Source organism: Drosophila eugracilis, unplaced genomic scaffold (genome assembly GCF_018153835.1).
Source record: "Drosophila eugracilis isolate 14026-0451.02 unplaced genomic scaffold, ASM1815383v1 contig_502, whole genome shotgun sequence".
Taxonomy (NCBI): Eukaryota; Metazoa; Arthropoda; class Insecta; order Diptera; family Drosophilidae; genus Drosophila; species Drosophila eugracilis.
In genome coordinates this window covers 6,084-26,350 of record NW_024573375.1, presented here as the reverse complement: position 1 = coordinate 26,350, position 20,267 = coordinate 6,084, and the positions used below count along the sequence as shown (strand labels likewise).

Sequence of the window (20,267 nt, the reverse complement as noted above, 5' to 3'; positions counted from 1 at the left end):
ATTCCATAATATATTGAAAATAAACTAATTTTGGAATGATATTTGTTCTTGTTAGGTTTGCAATTAATATGACTTTCATTTAAATATTTATTTATTTTATTTTAAAGACTGTCAACTCTCAATATAAGGGTATTCCCTGATCAATGACAACCTTTAGTTTTGCCCAAGAAACAATAACTTAATTTAGTTGTCTTACATCGTGTCGTCGTCGTCGCCAGTCGAGGCAGTCGGTCCGGACACCCCTGAACCAGGTCCTTGTGGCCACAGTTCACTGTAGTGGCAACCTTTGCATGGTGGTATGTCAGCAATTCTGTAAACAAGGGGAACACACGGTCGGCCGGGTGGGGGCTTCCACGGTCCAGCCACGGTGGAGTACGCATATGGATCGCGAATCGGGGTTTTTTTTTCGGAGTTTCGCGTATGTAGCGCCAATTACACAAAGCCAAGTTAAGCAGTTCGAACTCTATGGCGAAATCTGTAAATCTGAGCTGGGGCAGAAAAAGAGAGGAAAATCGGCAAAGAAAAAACCACCGCAAAATGCCATTTGACCAAGATGGGTCCGAGATGATAAAGCGGCCGATCCGCCCAGACGTGGGCGCCAAACAATTCAATGCAAAAGGGGCAATTAAACCAGAGAAAAGGCAATCGATGCACCTAAGAAAAATCTAGTGATTATGGTGATATCTCGAAATAATTGTAAAATTATGTAGAAGTTACTATAGTTTAGAAAAATTTTGATAAAAATATCATTTTCATGATTAATCAAATAGTTGCAATGTTGTTGTTGTTTCTAACCTCATTTTTCTCTCAGTACATTATCATTCCCCTCCTCCCTTTGAGGACCAAGCCCATCGAATTAATTTGCGGTGCATTTTAGTTTACAACTTTGTAATTAATTTGCAAAAAGGGACAGACACAGAAGGAGGCCTTAAGCCACCGATCGGGTGACATTTGTTGTTCCCTCCCAGCGCCGCCTTCCTCTGTTGGATTTCCATTTGGTTGACATTTGCGTGCTGGTGATGTCTTTATGGTCTGGAGTTAACTTAGAGAAGTCGGTACTTGATGGCACGCAGCATGGGGAAGCGATCGTTGGTGCACTGACCACGGAAGTCATCCTGGGTTAAATCGAACAGAGCCACTCCTCCCAGATTTCTGACACGAGCATATTGAGCCTTGCTGGCTGCCGAATCCGGATCGTCGTAGCTGACCCACAATCCATACTCTCCATTCTCATCAGCGGCACGGAAGGCATAGCTACCATAGCGTTTAGTGGGATCTAAAACTCTTTTGATCGGAGCACCAGCTCCTCTGGCATTGGCATTACTGGGGTTCGGCATCAGCTGGCAAATCTCAGCCCAGTTGAGAAGGCCCTCCTTTTTGCTCTGAGGTCCTGCTGGAGCAGGTCCTTCAGTCGAAGGAACCACTGGCATTCCGGAGTCCCCTGAATCCTTGGACATCTTCCAGGATCTACCATATGTGGCAATACCAATATTTATTTTATTAGCCGGAACTCTCTGGAGCAGCCAGTGTTCCATTTGGTAGTTTAGATTGTAGTGTCCCAAGCGATTCTGTCCGACGGCCTCGTATGTAGGCGCCGTAAAGTCCGCCTCCTCGGGATTACGTTGCGGGGTGAGGAAGTCAAAGGTTCCCAGATTAATAAAGTCCAAGCTGGGAGCGATCGAAGGGGCATCGTAGTACCCTATAAGAATAAATTTTTTAGTTTATATAACAAATAATATGCATCGCGCTTGACTTATAATTATAATTCTTATTATTCATTAATAAAGCTAAATAGGAATCACAACGCATTTAGTTTATAATGTAAAAACAGTTGCTTATAAAGAGTAAACAGCTGTATATCAACTAAGTCAGGTTGTTTTATCATAGACGTAATCGGAATGCTTTTCTGACTCATCAAATTACACCGGTTAGTCGGAATAATTAAGATAATTGCTTATACTTACAGCTTGAGTTAACATTTGGCAAAACAGTGAGACTCAGAAGCAGATCATTTTGCTTAAGGGCGGCATTCAAGTCCTTGATCAGGGCAGTCACCTGTCCTTTGTGGGTTTCCGATTCGGTGTCCACAACGAAATCGCCGGTGAAAAACTTTTTAAAACTCTTCCAGGCGGAACCAACATCGCCGTGAACTTTACGTGGCTTATTCCTGGGGAGTTGCAGGGCCAAGTCCAGGCCATCGAAATTGTAACGCCTTATTAAATCACGAGCGGATTCAATGAACCGCCTATGACCCTGTTGACCCGATTCCAAGAGTTTTATGTACTGGTTGCCATCGTTCTGATCTGCATCTCCACCCACACTCAAAAGGAACTTGATGTGGGGATAACGCTCCTTCAGGGCAGAAACCTGAGCCAGATGACGCTGCTCCAGATCCAATCTCTTGTTGATACTCTGCATTTCGTAGTTATCGGCATTAACACCAGCATAGCCGTAGATCAAATGGGTGCAAAATTGCAGGGCCAGTTCCATATCGGTCATCGAGAACTGAGCCAGCCCTTGAATGGAAAATAAACAATTAGTAAACCTTTATAAATTATATGTTTCTCCGAATTAGAAAACTTACCCTGACGCTGGAAGCCCTGAGAGTCATAGAAACAAACCAGATTAGGAGCGGCGCTCACATTGTACTGAGCTAATACGGCCAGACCCAGTGCCAAACTGAGCCAAAGAGAGCCAGTCATCTTTGTAGAGAGAGATTAATCAGAGAGCTCTACAAAATCAAAACCCACTAAAAACACTATAGACCTCGGAGGTATTATTTGTAACAGTCCGTCGCCGACGAGATGCGAAACCAAACTGAATACGAAATGACACTTAGCACTTGGGAATTGGAATAAATATGGGCTGTGGAGCTTTTCAGTGGAATCACCTCCGTCCGATTCCCCGTAACGAACCGAAAACCCCGGGCGAACAATGGCAAACGCCATTCGTGGGGCTTATTATCAACGAAATTCAACAAAATTGTTTGTCTTAAGTGGCATCTGACATCGGGTTCAATGAGATCACCTCTCGGCTCGGTAATTTACAGAAAAAAGAAAGAGATAATACCTCTGACTAGAGATAAAGCCCACCGACTCATAGTTTAAATAGGCTAAATCTACGAGTATTTATGGGTGCACACCCAGTGATAAATCTGCACTTTATAAGGTGTTGACGAATTAGCAAGGTCGCTACGTTACTCATGCCCAAAAAATATGTAAATATTTATGTGGAGAACGATTAAGGGATTGTGGAGGAGTATAAGTAGATTATTAATAATGTGTTTTCAAGGTCCAATAAAAGTAGGTACTTAGCGAATAAGTGCAAAATAAATAAATATTACAAACAGAGGCGGATAAGATGTTCAATCACACAGAAAAGCTTTTAAAAATATGCTTTTTAAAAATGGGCATTAAAAACTTGACACAGATAAGCATTTGATTTTTCCATTAAACCAAAAATACTCTTCCAATACAATTACACTTTATAAATCACTATTTATTTGTAGTTTTCTTCCATTAAAAGTACTTTTTTTTTTGGTATTTAAAGACGATATTTGATGGCCCGCAGGATGGGATACTTATCCCCTGTGCACTGTCCACGGAAATCATCATAGCTCAAATCGAAGAGAGCCACGCCTCCTAGGTTCTTGGCACGGGCGTAAGCTGCCTTGTTGGAGGCCGAATCGGGATCATCGTAGCTCACCCAGATGCCTTCGGTTATTGGACCATCTACAGGACGATAGGCGATACCACCGAATCTTTTGGTAGGATCAGAAATCCTTCGCAGCGGTGAATCGTTGCCCTTGAGGAATTGATTTTGGGGATTGGACAACTTTCCGCAGATCTCGGCATAGCTAAGAATGCCAGGTGTCTGGGACTGAACACCCTCGGGAGCTACACCTTTGGTATGAGGCACAACTGGAACTCCATCGAGACCAGACTCGCTGCTCAGTTTCCAGGCATTTCCATAGGTAGCCACTCCCAGATTAATCTTATTCGATGGGAATCCCTGACGCAGCCAGTAATCCACCTGGAAATCAGCATTAAGGTGGGCTAAGCGATCCTTCGATCCATCGGGATGATAGATGGGGGCGCTATAATCCGCCTCCTTGGGGTTGCGAAGAGGAGTGAGGAAATCAAAGGCAGCCAGGTTCACAAAGTCCACAAGGCCATTCAGAGCGGGAATGTCAAAGTACCCTGAAGTTATAAATTGGGTTATTGAAGAGAATAAAATATTTTTAAATTATTGAACTTACACGTAGAGTTGACATTGGGCAATACAGTCAGGCTGAGAAGGAAGCCATCAGCTCGTAGGGAGTCCTTGACATCCCTAACAAAAGCAGTAAACTGTTCCTTATGAAGTGCGGCTTGCGGATCTACGATGAAATCTCCGGTAAACAGCTTCTTAATACTCTTCCAGGCCGAGCCCAATTCACCGTGAACCTTCCTGGGCTTGTTCTTGGGGAACTGATAGGCCAGATCCAAGCCATCAAAACCGTAGTTCTTCACCAAGTCATAGGCCGATCGGATAAATCCAACTTGTTGAACCTTCTCGCCCTCCAACAGTTGGATATATTTGTTGGGATGTTCAATATCGATATCGTGATCACCGCCCACACTCAATAGAACCTTCAGATGGGGGTACTTCCTCTTAAGGGCGGTCACTTCGGAGAACTGATGGTTGTAGATATCCAGGTTCTCGCGCAGACTGTACGCCTGGAGGTTTTCACCACGGATTCCGGCATAGCCGTAGATCAAGTGGGTGCAGAATTGTACACCAATTTCCAGATCGGGATTAAGCAGCTTGCCCAGGCCTGGAAAATTCGCAATTGAAATTCGTAAGGTGGCATTATTTAATATGCACGAGACGTACGACAAGCTGCACTCGAATGACAAATAATCAGAGATTCAGAGAGGGCATTGTTGTGAGACACTAATCTGGGCACTGAGATCTGACACCCAACACTCTCGCTCTCGCCGGAACTACTCGAGAGCCGAGATCCCCCTGACCACCATCACCTCCTCCCGGAGACTGATCCATTGTCTCGTCGACTTCAGTGGCTTAATTGAACGCCAACAGTGTGATCCCAGCGAGCGGTTTATTGTTGTTTGACTTGGGTGCAGAGCACAGTGGGTCGAGATGTGCCAAAAAAACTTATCTTAAAATAGTTTGTTTCCCTTTCAGCCAGGCCTTTTTACCTCTAAAAATTTCATTTTGTACAGCCTCTTGAAGAATTTAGTGTATTACTTTAAATAAAATAAATTTTTACCTAATTTTCCCCAAGCCTGAGGCCACTGTGCAGCTCTGCTGAGTCACTTGGTGCTCTGCTTGCCACTTGTTTGGATCGCTGCTGGTGCCAAGTCAGCGTCCGCTAGCGGGGCAGTTGTCGTGCTGGACTCGCTGTGTGTTGAACGCTCTGGTTTTCATTTCGAATGCGTGGGATCGGCTTTTTATCGACTTAACTCGACTAAGCTACGGATCAGAGTAGATCAATATAATCAACTAATTGCCATATTTGGCATATTCATTTCATAATTACTCCTCATTATTACAGTTTGGTAAGTTAACTCCGCTCTAATTAGCTTGTTAACCCATAGTCCAAGAAGCTGCTATTTATCGCTTCGTCGAGTGAAATCTCTGCGGGAGAGCCAGCCAGACTCTCTGTGTTATTTTAAACAAAAAAACTTGTCCGATAAGCCACTGACCTCTATAGAACTAGCTTTAGCTCTCTTCAGCTCTCAGTTTCAAGAGATAAGCACTGCAAGCTGAACTGAATTAAGTCCCAGTTTTGTTTTGAATCACAAATGGTTATGTAACTTGATTAGCATGCTTTTGTTTTCATTCGTTTGTAAATTTGGCGCATGCTAATCAAATGTTGTGCTAGTTATATGCCGATGTGCTTATGATGATATCATAAATAATACAAAAATAAACTTTTTATGTTTACTTGGCACTTATTTCAACTCAAAAAGTAGTATTTATATTGCCACTTTTAAATATAAACAATAAATGGAACACACAGTTAAGACACTGGACTTTGAAAAATCTTTCAAATGGCAAATATGTTTAATCTTTCAACTTGAAATTTAATTTTCATTTCACAGACGGGGATTCCATTCGTTTTTTAGCACCTTCTCTTATTTAGTTTCTTAAAAATCCTATCCCCCTTACTCACCTTCTCTTATGTAACTCGAAGAGTCATAGTAGCAGACCAAATTGGAGGCAGCTTCTGTACTTGCCACAAAGAGGCACGCGGCAAACGTAAACCAGATCCAGCCCTTCATGGTGCCGGGAAAATATCTCTATAGACACAACCGCAGACCAGATCAAACGAAATCGAACTGAGACTGAAATCGGAATGGAAACCGAAATCGAAACTTAAACCCAAACCGACGACAAAAAGCTTGAGCAGAGCTTTAGGAGGGGGAAACACTGAGATCAGAGACCAGAGTCGAGTCGAAGCCGAGCTCATTGCTGGCTTACTTATTCTCGCAATGACTTAATTGTGTACACACAAGTTAATGACGACGATTGCGGCGAGGCAGACGCAGGGTCAAAACGTTGAGACCTCAAAAAACACAAAAATAAAGCAATTAATCTCAAAACATTGAAACGCGCTCGCTGATTAGAATTCAGAAACAGTATTTCAGATTTATTTCGCAAGTAAATATAGAACCCAATTCGTTGGAAAAACCCGTCTACAAAATGATTTAGTTTATCGCACGCGCTAATAAAAACATTTTTTGTTTTGCAAATCGAAATTGTTTGGAAAACGTGCCTTGAAAAATTGGGATTTTTTCTAGAAATTATAGATAAACAAGTTTATATTCTAAAACGATCGTTTTATTGTGTTTTATAAGAATTGTTTTTGATGTTTCTCAATACCAAATTAAACAAAGAAATTTTGATAGATTCAAATGAATTGAATTTTTATTTATAATTTTAACAATTACTCAAAATAATATATTAAGCTATGAACAGTAACAAAGGCAATTCTCTATCCCATGAAGTACTTTATCGATCGCACAATGGGAAACTTCTGGCCAGTGCAGAGTCCCCGGAAATCGTCGTAACTTAAATCGAATATAGCAAGTCCTCCGAGTCCCTTGCCCTTGGCATATCCTGCTTTTATTCCAGCAAAGTCAGGATCATCAAAACTCAGCCAGACACCATAATCTCCATTTTCATCCGCTGGTCGAAGGGCATAGTTTCCGTATTTTTGGGTTAGATCTGTGACCTTGCGAAGAGGCGCTGTTTCTCCTCTATATAGAGCCGATGAATTCTGCGACAACTTGGAGCAAATCTCTGGCCAACTAAGCAGACCCTCGGAACTCTCAATTTGTATACCTCCAGGTGCCGGTCCACATGTCTCGTGAATAACTGGAGCTCCACTCAATCCTGATCCCGTGCTTAATTTCCAAGCCCTTCCGTAACTGGCTATTCCCAAGTTTAACTTTTGGCCAGGACACTGATTTTGGAGCCAGTAATTTATCTGGAACTCGACATTCAAATGGGGCAAACGATTCTCTTCGTCTAAAAAGAAAATCGGAGCTGTGTAGTCGGCCTCCTCGGGATTACGCAAAGGCGTGTGGAAGTCAAAGGCAGCCAGGTTGATATAATCAAACTGGGGATGCAGTTTGGGGACATCAAAGTACCCTACAAAAAGTTCAAGTATTAGTAAGTTAAAATGCATTTCCAGCTGACTTATACTTACAAGTTGAATTCACATTGGGCAGCACAGTCAAAGACAACATAAGATTTGCAGATCTGAAAGCATTCTTAATATTTCCCACGAGATCGGTGAATTGTGACTTGTGCTGCTCCGCGAGGGGATCCACAATAAAGTCGCCAGTAAAGAGTTTCTTGAAGGACTTCCAATAGGTTCCAATAGAACCATGCACTTTTCTGGGCTTATTGCGTGGCAGTTGGAAAGCTAGATCAAGGCCATCGAAACCATTTCTTTTTAGCAAAATCATGCTGCTATCAATGAAATTCTGCTGAGCAGTGCGGTTGGCCTCCAGCAGCTCTATATACTTGTTGGGATGAGCCTCATCCACATCACGATCACCACCCACACTGAGGAGAATTTTCAGTTGAGGATACTTCTGGCGCAGGTTAGTAATTTCCTTGTAGTAGAACATGTCCAGGTCCACATTTAAGCTAAATAACTCAAGAGTTGCTGGCTTCAATCCCGCGTATCCGTAAACCAAGTGGGTGCAAAACTGCAACGCCAAATCGATTTCAGTTGGACGCATTTTTGCAAAACCTTGCCGCAAATACGAGGCCGAGTCATAATAACAGATCAGATTGCTGGCAGCATTGGTTAAACTTGTCACACTGAGTAAACCCAGTAAATAAAATAAATAAAATCTCATTTTTGGCGAGGAGAATACGTCCTGACTTTAAGGTCGATAATTAGCAACTGAAATCTCATTCAAAAGCTTCATAGCTCAACTGCTGTTTTTCGCTTATCTCACTGTTCTGCCGATGATGCCATTATCAGGTTTTCAGACATTACGTAGTTCCTGTCAATGTTTTCCGACTTTATTGCGTTGGCTTTGTGCTGCCTTGTCAGTTAATACAGTTTCACAAATTGCTGTGACTCAACTTTTAGGGGGTCTTTTCTACTGTCAAATAATTCACGTTTTCAGTGAGTGTCTCCTACAGTTATTGATATTTTTGTATTTTACTTCGAAAATAGTAAACAAGTAATAAGTTAATTGTGCTTAAAATGTAATATATTTTTAATTTTTTATGACTAGCAAAGATTTTTTAATTAAACATTAAATATGGTTCAAAGATTGTGCCGAAATTTCTGCTATAAAACTAGCTAGACCATATTTGGGTTCACAATTAGGAATTTAATATCTCTGATACCCGGAGCTCTCATTTTCTATATAGCGCATTTTCGTGATTTACTTCATTTTGCGCATTATCATCGTCGGTCGTCATTAGGCTCTTGATGAAGGTGAAAGACTTTCAATTAGCTGACCCCGAATCGATCTTTCCCGACCCGGCTTTCGAGTGGAGGACAACCTGCTGGGCTGCCGAATCTTCAGCAGCTGTTTTGGGTCCGCGGGGAGGCACTTAAATCAGGAATCAATTGAAGCATTAAATACCCCAAACAAAGCGGCCAAAGATGTTTCACTAGGCAGAAGTCGAAATGGGACAGCTAATAAGACAACGGTCACAACAATGCGATGGGGATGGATATGATCCGATGTACTCTGTACTCGTATGTGACACAACCAATTAGACAAAAGGACGTGGCGGGTCCTTGCAGAAGAATGCGAAATAATCCTCACACGCTGCTTAGCGTTGACAATGAAAACCCGGAAAATCGGGGGCCGGGGCGGTGAAAGGCGTGTTCGTGTTGAGAGGCGGCATTATCCTCGAATGTCCTCGAATATATGCATGTGTGTGTGTTTTATCCGCAACCATATCTGTATCTGTGTCTCGCATTGTTGTTTGATTTATATCGGAGGCCCGACTCATCATCATCATCCCATTGTTTGCCCCACACTCTTCCCTTCTATACACAACTATATATCTCTTCTATATCATTGTGCCCCAGATAGTAAACCAGACCAACCACTCCTGACCTTAGCCGACCATGTCCACTATTCTGTCTATTAGCCACAAATCTCCATTTTCATTTCCATCTAACAACTATTTACTTTGGTCTTTTTGGGTCGTTTTGTTTGTTTATTTCGGGCAGTTTCGATATCATCAATCAGTCAATCATTGCTGGGCAAATAGAAATCAATGCCAAATAGCTTAATGTGTGAATTAATGTGCTATATAGGCAGATTGGATTACATTTATGAGCTTTGCTGTTTAATTTTCATTTTAGTGTTTCATAGAAGTTAAATGGTTTGTATAAAAATTAGGGAAGATACGAGACAAACTTTCACTCTAAATTTACAATAAATATAAGCAATATATAATAAGTTTAATATTGTATAGCATTTCAAACCCCTTTAAAGTCATTGTAAATAGTCGAAACTTTTGTATAATACCACAAAAAGCTTAACATTTCCAAACTCCTTGGGGGCTTCTCCCATTTTTATCGACTTCCCTAGCAGAACTTGAAATTGGTTTCCATTATTGCGCATTCTTGGCTATAATTAAGTCCAATAATAATTTAAACAAATACCTTTGCCACCCCCAGGCTCACCTTGAGCCTCATTATCTCGGGCAGCAGGTGCAGAAAACCGCAAAACATTTGCCTTATTTCATATTTCTAATTAGACAGCCGACGCTTTTCCGAAGTTTTTGTAACCGGGCAGACAATGAAATGCCCAGGAGTACAGGGGAAAATTCAATTTTCACAAAACAATTGCCATTAGGCGAAGGTTTTCCCGGTTTGGCGTTAGAAAAGACGAGTTCTTTGCCCAATTGATGTGCCTAATCAGTTTATCTAAAGCATTTTTTTCCTGGCGCCCTTTTTTGGGGGTTGTTGGTGGAAATTCATCATTGTCAAATGTGCGGCTTGACATTTTCCAAAAGGGGGCTTGGAAAAAATGTAAACTTTTTTGAGGCAACTTTTGGCTTTTTTGTGAGGGTTGCCTTTGGCTGGCAATATAATTAGAAATTCATAATGAATTTTATTTGCTTTGGCCACAGAGCAGCCAAAAAAAAAGTGAGAGAAAAAAGAAAACAACACGCGGCAACGTCGCCTTGTCCAAATGTATTTTTTCGGTAATATTGACGCGCATTTTTGTGCAAATAAAATTAAAACGCCCCCGTGCCATCCTCGCCCTTATGATGAACCCACCGCATAAACAGGCCGAGGCATATCAAATTATCAGTCAAGGGCTGGGCAGTAGTCAGTCATTCAGTCAGTCAGTCATTCAGCCAGTCCATCAGTCAGATATGCCGGGTCGAGTCTTGGGTTTTCATTTTATTTTTGGTGGGGTATCTGGGGGTGTTAATGCGGCGTGCAGGTATCAAAGCGACGTTTGAAAAATGAAATTAAAAATTTTTGTTGATTTTAGCTCAAAAAGAAATGGATAAGGCGAAAAAAACAGCTAAAGCTTAGTAAAGCTAATGATAAAGTCGAATGAGATACACTCTTTTTGATTTTAGAAAACCATAAAGTCAAAGATTATGTTTTTACTTTTCAAAAATGTAATATTTTTTAATATGAAATTTTGAATTTTACCTTCTATACTGAGTCTAAACTAACTGGCTAAGTTTTCTTTTTGTAGAGTATAGCCAAAGAATAATATAGCTCGCTTTGAAATCTAATTTTTTAATGAGTCAAAGAGGGCTTCTTGGACTATCCATGTCTATGGAGGAGTAGGAGGTTCATTCCAAGCAGTCAGTCAGTCCAGAAATCCCCTTAACTTTTCCCCTGAACTGTCATTCATTAGGTAAAAGACATTTTGTTGCTGTCTTCATTAGAGTTTTGAGACTCAAAGTAAGTTAGAAATTTTTCTATCTTTTCTATCTAGGGTTTCCTGCTTGTTGCCGGGGCCCGGAAATTGCTTTGGTTTTTGCGGATGACTACTTGGCGCCACATGTCACCAATACTGGTAAAAAAAAAACTCAACAGGACCTTGAAGGACTTCTCTTTGGCAACAGGGTGACCTTCGGTGTGTTGCTCATATTCATTATAAGCCCAAATAACTGTTGTCGTTGAGTGGCAAGTGTCAAAATACCATGGCCCAAAAGGATTGTTACCATCGCACCATCGATCCATCGAGCTCCTCTCCTCGCTGGCGCCTTCTGGTTTTCTGCTCAATTTGTTCTGGCGTCGATTTGGTCAACTTCTGCCCCTTTCTCCCTACACAGTTTGCTTGATTTTTCCCTTTTTGTGGTCTCGAGTTACCAGTTGCAGCTAACTGACTGCTTATTGGCCTGGCTTTTGGTTGGCCACTTGGCCATTTGGCCCCGGCTCATGTGATTTACCCTGGCTCTGGCTCTGCTCAAGTGTCAGCAAAAGCTGAAGGGAAACCTTAGTGGCGGTGGCGACTGTCGACAGTTGGCCCTGGCTCAGTATTAAGCCTCATTTCTGGCCAATTCAGCCCTGCACATTCTCATAACTGTTGCCGTAAATCAATATCGTTGCTTTGTGGTCAATCAAAATTCAATTTTTTTGTAGTCGTGCAGTTTAGGGTATCTCTGGAAAGATATCAACAGATATAGCTAGGTAGTAGTTAGGTAGGTTTTTCATGGCAGCTTCATTCTTTATATTAAAATCAAACCCGAACAGTCATTAATTAATTTTATTATATGTGAAACTGAAGTTTAAAAAACAAAAGAAAGTCGTTGCGGCGTTAATTCATTGAAAAATATCATCAAAATTGAATGACAAAAACAATGTCATAAATAATAATTAATGCCACTTAATGCACACAACCAACAACACTCGATCGGAGCTGTGAAAAAAGTTAATATAAATAAAAATATATAAAGCAGAACATAAATCTCGCAGAGAGAGGGAGAAAGCCGAGAGCAGAGACAGACAAGTTGGTCATAAAAATGGTTTATAAGTCCATAAAAACCAATTGTTTGCATTGTCCGTAATTGCATTAAAAAACACAGAGCCAATGTGGACACTCCAATAAATATTGATGGTGAATTTGGCGAAAAAACAAAAAAAAAAGGTTGAAAATCTGAAATCGAAGCGTATGCATTTTTAATTTCCGACTTAACGTGCCATATAGAATGTAATTAAAACAGAATCTGATTAAATAAAAACAAATTAAGTGGTTTGTAAATAAATTGAAAAGCAAGTGGGTAAGCAAAAAAACAAGTAAATAAATTTGCGGCTTTTGTTATTGTTACATAAACTGCGTTTCCCATTTTTTTATTACCTTTGATCACAAACATTACCTTAATAATATAAACCTTCGAATAATAATATTAAACAGACTTGTCTAGGAAAAAGGTATCGGTTGGATAGAAGCTTTTTGAATGGTTTCTGAGAAACCTGAATAATACCGCCAACTTTTACTTAAGGCCAAAGTTAAAATAATATTGTGAGAGGACTCATACCCAAAACAAGTCTGGGCTTTCCGTGCTGCAGGCCAAATTCACAGACCATCCACATTTGTCTATTTTCCTATGCAAATCGTTCGATTTCGTTGTGGAAATGGAAATTCTGGGCCAGCCTGAGGAAAACCTCTGCTGCAATCACAACCCCTTTACGTAATACTAAAAATGTTTTCTTTAGCTTTGCTTATTTTTTAATTGCTAAGTTCTTATTTCCATCTCAACCCTTCTTCTCCTCGTTGGGCAAAGCCTAAATCTCCTTCAGCCTTTCCGACTGCCAAAAAGTTCAACCAAGTGTGTAAAGTTTTTCCCAGAGCGGTGGTTGGGGGTTAGCTGCTTTTGCATTAAATTTGTGTAAATGGATTTTGCTAATGGATCCAATAATTCATTTACAATTTTACTTTTTAGCCTGGCAAATGTTATTTGCGCCAAGGTAAATAGGACTCAAGACGACTTGGCCGCACTTTTCTGCGGTCGCCGATGGGAAGGAAGCCAAAAGTGGTTTTCCTCTGCCTTGTCTTGGTTTTTGGGTGGGTTTGGTTTTGGCTCATTTGCTAAGGTGGGCTAAGGTGGTGGAGGATTTTGTACTTAAACTGGAAAATACTCTAAAGGAAATTCCTCGGCTGAGACTTACTGGAGTTAAGAGATTAAAAGGTATTTTCCAGCCCACTTTTCAGAACCAATTAGTCCCTTTTAAATTTCAAACTATTTTAAAATGGTTTTAAATATTTATTTTCCTCAATATTTTGGGATTCTTTATCAGCGGCTTTCCCTTAATATATTTTCCTCTCCAAACGCCTGAAAGCTCTACCAATGCTTTATTCTTCGCCTTTACCCCTTAATCCGGGTCTTTTGTAACCTTTAGCGCGGAAAACAATTCCAAACACACAATTAAATATCATTTTTTACGCCCAATAAATTTGTTAAAAAATGCATGAGGCTGCGTGCGGTCCCTTTTGTGTGGGTGAGTGTCTGCTTAACAATATGAAAAATAAAGCTGACCATTTTTTCACACGCCAGACACGCAAGGATGAATCGGGGGATATATATGAATGTACATATATATATATATATAGGGAGAAGAAGAGTTGAGGGCAGCCCGTGCTAGGGACCAAAAAAAGGACCCACAACAATGAACCTGAACGTCACTTTGTCTTTTTGTTGACACACACACAGACATACACTCGCACGCAGCTGGACACCCATAAGTGTGAGAGTGTGTGTGAAAAATCACTGCCGCATAACGAAGGTCCTTCGTCGTTGTTGGTGTTGTTGCGCCATTATTTTGCTTAATTATTTACATGAGTAAACAGTTGAGAGTTCAGTTCAGTTCAGTTGCGCCCAGGATGAGCTGCGGATGTAATTTTTTTCATATATTTATGAAGTCCGCAGATATATTCACAGTGAGAAAAATATATCTTTTAATATTTTAGGGTGTATTAAAAATATTTTAAGACAATTTTATAACCACACATTTAATGTCTTAAATCCTAAGTCAATATTTTTGATACAAAAACTTGTAATAATTTTTTTTGATTATTTTAATAAAACTTCTAAGTTTGTTTCTTATTTTTTCTTTAGAGAAACTAAAATTGTTGAAGAATTTCTTTAGAAAATAGAACCCAACTTTTATTTCTTTCAGTGAACTTATGTGTAAATAACCGCAAGCGCGTCGTTTAAAAATTGGTCAAAAGCTTGCCTAATGGATGGCTCATTTTGTTTGCGGAGAATGAGTTTTTCCACAGGAAAATGCGGTGAAAGGGCCTCTGAAAGAAATGAAGTGTATGAGTGTGGGTTGTTGTGCTCTCACCTCACAGAAATATATGCGCTGAAATTTCCAATTCCATAAACCGGGAAACGCCTTCGAGATTCCTGTTTTCCCTTGCTCGCTAATGTCTTTTTTCTGCAGCGAATCAAATCGAAAAGAGCCTGAAAGCCATGGCAAAACTTGGCAGAAACTTCCAATCAGACTCAATTTGTTCCAACCAGAACCGCAATAAGAAGAGAAGAAGGCCAAGACGATGAGAACATGGCTCACATGGAGCTCCTTGTCTCACCTCGTCCTTCGTTTCCGCCGCCTTGGCAATAATAATTTCAAAATTACAAATTCACAAAACGTACGCGAAATTATGCGCAATGTCTGCACCTCGGTTTGTTCACCCTCCACCTCTTCATCCTCATTCTACGGCCCAGAAACCCCTCTTCCTTTAAACCCCATAAGCCCCCCTCAATACCCCTGGTCGCGGACTGCGCCATCATCATCCTCCGATGCCCTCGTGTATCTTTGTATCTTTGCATCTTTCAGCTGCCATCTGCCGCTGCTTCTGCTGCTGAAAAAGCTGTGCCGCGCCTAAAGCACTTTTTATATTATATATATTCACATTTATATATATTTATATGTATTGATGTGGTGTATATATTGGGTATATATGCCGCCATGCCGCATCAAGGATTACATGTTGCGCAAGCCGGGCCACATCCTCACCTCTGTCTTGGCACAGTGGAAATATTTTCAATCGTTTCCTGTGTTTTATTTAATAATTATATAATATTATAGGGCTCTATAGAATATTACAATCTTAAGGTACGAAAAAAGGGTTTAAAGTTTTAATTGACTCATAAAAAAAAGCTTATTTTAAAACAACTTTTGATTTTTTACGAATTTATTATGAAAAAATCATTTTTATTCACTTCCGCATTCCATACTATCCTTCTTTTTATTAGATACTAAAATTATGAACACTCAAATTTTTATAACAATAATTAAAAATACAACAGTTTTTATCGATCAGTTTTCACCATCCGATACTTAAGTTTCGCCATTAAAAAATTAGCCATTTGCACCACTGTGTCGCGTCTCCATTTTCGTCTTGTATAAAATGCATAAAATTCACATTTAGATGTTGCTCTGCGGCCTGCAACTGCGACTGCTGGCTTCCATGATTCCATGTTTCCATGTCTCCCTCCGATCCGATATGATGGCTGGGTCCCGTCTATAACTGGCATTCATCATTCATTCATTGCCTCCACACCAACCAACATCAGACTGCGATTTTTCATAGCAAATATGGCGAAGTCGCGAATCGCGAATCCCGAGAGTTGCTTGTGCGGCTTTTCGAGTCAGCAAGTCTTTGAGTCTTCGAGTCAATCAAATGGCCCAAGTTCATTACGAACTGCCATAGTGGTTGGGTGAGTAATAAGTGTCGGGTCTTCTCTCCATAATAGTTGGCCTGCCTATCTGTCTGGAAGGCAGAGAGAAAAATAATACCATTTGGGTTTTTATTTCATCTGCAAAAATGATTAAATATCATATTTAAAATCATTACAGTAAATAAATTTATGATTTTTAGACATCTTAAAAATAAGAATAATTTTTATAGTTAGAATGTGTTGGCCATTAAGAGTTGTAAAAGAAAAACCAACTTTGATATGCCATTTGATTTTTCTCCGTGTGGAATTGTTGGCCAAGACTTGGGCATAGATCAGGTTAGTTCGCTGCCACCTTCGTCCATTTTCGGCTGCTACTTTGTTGGCCGTTTGGCTGTTGGCCTGGTCCGGAGTCGGTTGCTGTTGCCTTAGCTGATGGGGATGTTGATGGGCTTGATGCATGTTGTGTTAGCTTCTGTTGTTGATTTGGAATGCAGTTTGGCGGTATGGCCGGAGGCCATATTTCCTGCTCCTGCATCCGCCACTCCGCATTTTGCATTTTGATTACTTTTTTGTACTCTTTTTTTTTATTTTTTATTTTTGCTAGGCAGGCAGTTGGAAGTTTCGATTTAGTTTTCTGTGGCTTATAGTAAGAGATGTGCAGATATGTGCTATGTATTTTCTATAGTTGAACATTTTCCCTTCGCTTTGAAAAGAACCGAAAATTCAGCACTTTGCCAACAATTGGCCAAAATGGAAAACTTTTTGGCTAACTTTTTAATGGCCACGAAGAGGGAGAGCTTTTAACTGTAATTAGGAAACTGGCGATGTTACCACATTGAAAAAAACCCTAACATTACATTTTTTTAAGGAAGAAAAAGCGTTTTTAAAATCCTTTAAAAAAAAAAAATAATTCTTAAGAGTATTCAATTATAATTTCAAATGTTTAAATTTATAATAATTTCAAAGTTTTCCATGTGCAGATTTTCCTAAATACTTTTAAAATAATGCACATATATATATAGCGAAAATAATAAGGAAAAATTCAGCTCAATTTTCGTGAGTTCCGCTTGGCATGCAATTTGAAAATTTTCGCAATTTCGCTTCTGGTTTGTTGCTGTTTTTCCTCCTTTTCTGTTTCGAGCAATGACATAAATTTATTTGGGTTTCTCGTGTTCGGTCGGCGCACAAAAGTTGATGCCACAAAATGGCGTCTGGCCGGGGGAAATTGTTGCATGCATTTGCATATTTTCTGCATCGGCTTGGCCCGCAAAAGAGCGAGTGCGCGACATTTTATTCGGAAAAGTGCAGGCCCACCACTCCCTCTACGAAAATTTTCCCTTTTTTTTCCTGCCCATAAAACATTGCCAGCCCTGTGCCAACATGGCCAAAATGGCGTTGGGGAAAATGTCAACCATGTGCAAAAAGGCAAACATCACCGGCGAGGGGCCGCCAGTAGCAAGACCCAACCGGTTGAACTACGACTATTTCCCAGGGCACAGTGGTAGAAAAGTTAGTTTTTTAAATGTGATTAAAATAAGAACTATTACTGCATTCTAAAGAAATAATCAAGAGATATTTTTAGATATCTACCTAACTTGCTTACTTCAATTTTAAGGATAATTTATTTCTCAACCCCCTATGAAAAAATGTAATTATTTTAAATAGCAATGATCACCATCTAGGGACCACTGTTAAGTTGGGCGGGCAATCAGCCAACCAAAGCGACGGCCATGCGATGTCCAATGCCCAGGCCACTAAGACCGCTCCTCCTCTACCGCCTCCCAGTCCCTCCCCTCCTTCTACACCTCCAGCCCTCTTCCCCTGGCCTTAACCCTTGGCCAACCCCGCAGTCGGAGTAGAACCCGCAATTATGCTGTAGACCAAAGCAAAATAATTACTTTGATCGTCAAATGATATTATTTTGTCGGCCATGCGGTGTCTGTGGTGCTGGGTGGTAGTGTTAGGCGAAGGGGGTGTGGGGTGTTAGGGCAGGGTGGCTAGTTTCCGGAGGAAAGGGGACGGGAAGGCCGCTCCGAGTGGGCCGAGTGGGAGGCGTGGCTGGGTCTGCATGCAATTGAGCTGGGTGTGCGAGTGTGCCGTGTGTAAGTGTATTTGTATGTGCCGGCAATGGCCGCCGTGAAACAGTGGGTTAAAAGTGTATAAAAATATTTAATATTCCATTAATTTTATAAATAATTTCCTGAATATATAGTCCTCTTTTTTGCATATAATAATTGTGTTGATCTACAAATATATAATTATATTTTATTACTTAACATAACATTTTCTTTTGTTTACGGAAAACATTTCTTACGAACTAAGTTATAAGTTACTATACTACATCTTATGTTGATCTATATTTATATTCCACTGTTCTGCATTGGCCAGCCACGATGACGTCGACAATGGCCGCCATTAGCTGAAAGTGCAATGTGCATTTGGCCAAATTTGCATTCGTCGGTATAGCCGGCACCACCCTGAGCCCCTTTTAGCTGGCCCAGCCCCACAAGTTAATTACTTTTTCGTACATTTTCGATGGCGCGTTTCGCACTGGAAATTTCCTTTTTTCCGTCTTTATTTATTTCACTGCAAATGAAGCCTCCGCATGACCAGGATGCCTCCTCTAACCTCGTTCATGGCCCCTGAAAAACCTCCCGAAACTGAAACCGTAGCTACAGCTCCATTTGCAGTCCCAGTACCAATCCCAGTCCAAGTCCCAGTTCTCAGTCCACACAGCAAAATATCCGCGTCCTGCATTTCGCTCCTCCTTTCGGTCGTTGTTAGTTTGAATGCGTTTTCGCATTTATATGCAAATTTTTTGGTTTGCATGCAGAAAATATTGCTTTCGACAAATGGCCGGAGAGTGGAGAACGGTGATTGGGGGGGATGGGGCTGTGGATGATATAGTGGGGGTTTTTCAGCCAGTTTTTCGGTGTGGTGTCCAGGAAAAAGGGGACGATCCCGAGGCCACGGAATTGGTCGACGAAATTGCAACGAGCTGACCAATGGGCGGCATCACCATCACCATCATCATCATCATCATCAATTCGAATGGGCACAACCGAAAAATTGGAATGGAATTCAACCAGAATATATGTTCTCGGTATTCCAAGGGGCTAAGCCGCCAAATTATAAGTTATTATTGATCGCTTCGCGAGTTATCAGAAGTTAAGAGATTATAAAATGATTAAAGAAAATTGAGGCATATTCTACTGGATTACATTTTGTATATAAAGTAAAGTAAAAAATCCACAATATCTCGTAACAGTTGACTCTTCTTATTCTACATATCTTTTCTTATTATTCAAACTCTTATAGAAAAATCTTTAAATAGAAATCATAAACAGTTTTCACCTATTTTACAAGTTTGCAACCCCTTGAAGATAATGAATATTCTATTCTCTTTTCCTAGAATCACTAATAGAATCCTCTACTGATTAGAAGACAGGCAACGAAATCTTCCCACACATTAACTTTAACCTTTTGTCGACGGCCCAACCTTCTTTGGCAAATTAATAAAAAGGAAAATGTTTCAACTGAGCTCCAGATTTATGGCGGTTAGAAAATGTGCAATTAATGCGTGTATAAATTACAGCGGACAATTAAATGGGGCCCAGACCTGCTGAAAGTCGTCTGTTACCATCAGCAAATTATCCAGACCCGCAGAGATACTCGTACATAACATTACACATACGCCGCGTGGGCGTCGACATTGCGTGCTTTGGGAGTGTGATTTATTTTTGGGAGAATCGTCTGGATGAGCATTCATATGAATGAATGCGTTTATAATGAAGTTCCGATAATACATTCGACTAATTATGCGACAGGATGGGGCCAAGGCGATGCGATATGAAGTAGACCAAGGGGAAATGAGAAAATACTCGTGTCCTGTGAGATTAAGAACTAGGAAATACTCTATAAAGGGACTTACTAGAATACGCAATATAGATCGACAGATTCAACATTTAATAATCTTTTTAAGTAAAAAATTATTCTTTTATAGAGTAAAAAGCAATTAGATATAAAAGCTAAAATTTTAAGATTTATTTTTCATCTACTTTAGACACACATCCCTTACTCTTTTATTCTTCTTACCCAAAAAGGGGGTTAGCTGT

At 40.4% G+C, this 20,267-nt stretch overlaps 2 protein-coding genes across 2 annotated transcripts; both read right to left on the bottom strand.

Moving 5' to 3' along the window:
• Window positions 1–1,043: 1,043 nt before the first annotated feature.
• LOC108118475 lies at window positions 1,044–6,369 on the bottom strand. Its single transcript, XM_017231202.2, has 7 exons — window positions 6,179–6,369; window positions 4,259–4,816; window positions 3,552–4,199; window positions 3,048–3,118; window positions 2,585–2,702; window positions 1,965–2,516; window positions 1,044–1,699 (listed from the first exon to the last, which is right to left on the bottom strand). Exons 1-7 carry the CDS (start codon window positions 6,285–6,287, stop codon window positions 1,044–1,046), a joined length of 2,712 nt encoding a protein of 903 aa, XP_017086691.2. The 5' UTR covers window positions 6,288–6,369.
• Window positions 6,370–6,965: 596 nt separating this feature from the next.
• On the bottom strand, window positions 6,966–8,409 carry LOC121530335 (chitinase-like protein Idgf1). Its single transcript, XM_041819263.1, has 2 exons — window positions 7,718–8,409; window positions 6,966–7,659 (listed from the first exon to the last, which is right to left on the bottom strand). The coding sequence occupies exons 1-2, from the start codon at window positions 8,376–8,378 to the stop codon at window positions 7,001–7,003; spliced, it is 1,320 nt and encodes a 439-aa protein (XP_041675197.1). The 5' UTR covers window positions 8,379–8,409; the 3' UTR covers window positions 6,966–7,000.
• Between the last annotated feature and the right edge of the window lie 11,858 nt (window positions 8,410–20,267).

What these genes read in the sequence shown, in the direction of transcription:
- LOC121530335 (XM_041819263.1), bottom strand. Translation starts at nt 8,378, where the DNA reads ATGAGATTTTATTTATTTTATTTACTGGGTTTACTCAGTGTGACAAGT. An exon ending in GCCCAATGTGAATTCAACTT is followed by an intron (nt 7,660 to 7,717) that starts GTAAGTATAAGT and finishes AACTTTTTGTAG; the next exon opens with GGTACTTTGATGTCCCCAAA.
- LOC108118475 (XM_017231202.2), bottom strand. Translation starts at nt 6,287, where the DNA reads ATGAAGGGCTGGATCTGGTTTACGTTTGCCGCGTGCCTCTTTGTGGCA. An exon ending in TCAGGGCTTCCAGCGTCAGG is followed by an intron (nt 2,517 to 2,584) that starts GTAAGTTTTCTA and finishes TTTCCATTCAAG; the next exon opens with GGCTGGCTCAGTTCTCGATG. An exon ending in GCCAAATGTTAACTCAAGCT is followed by an intron (nt 1,700 to 1,964) that starts GTAAGTATAAGC and finishes TTATTCTTATAG; the next exon opens with GGTACTACGATGCCCCTTCG.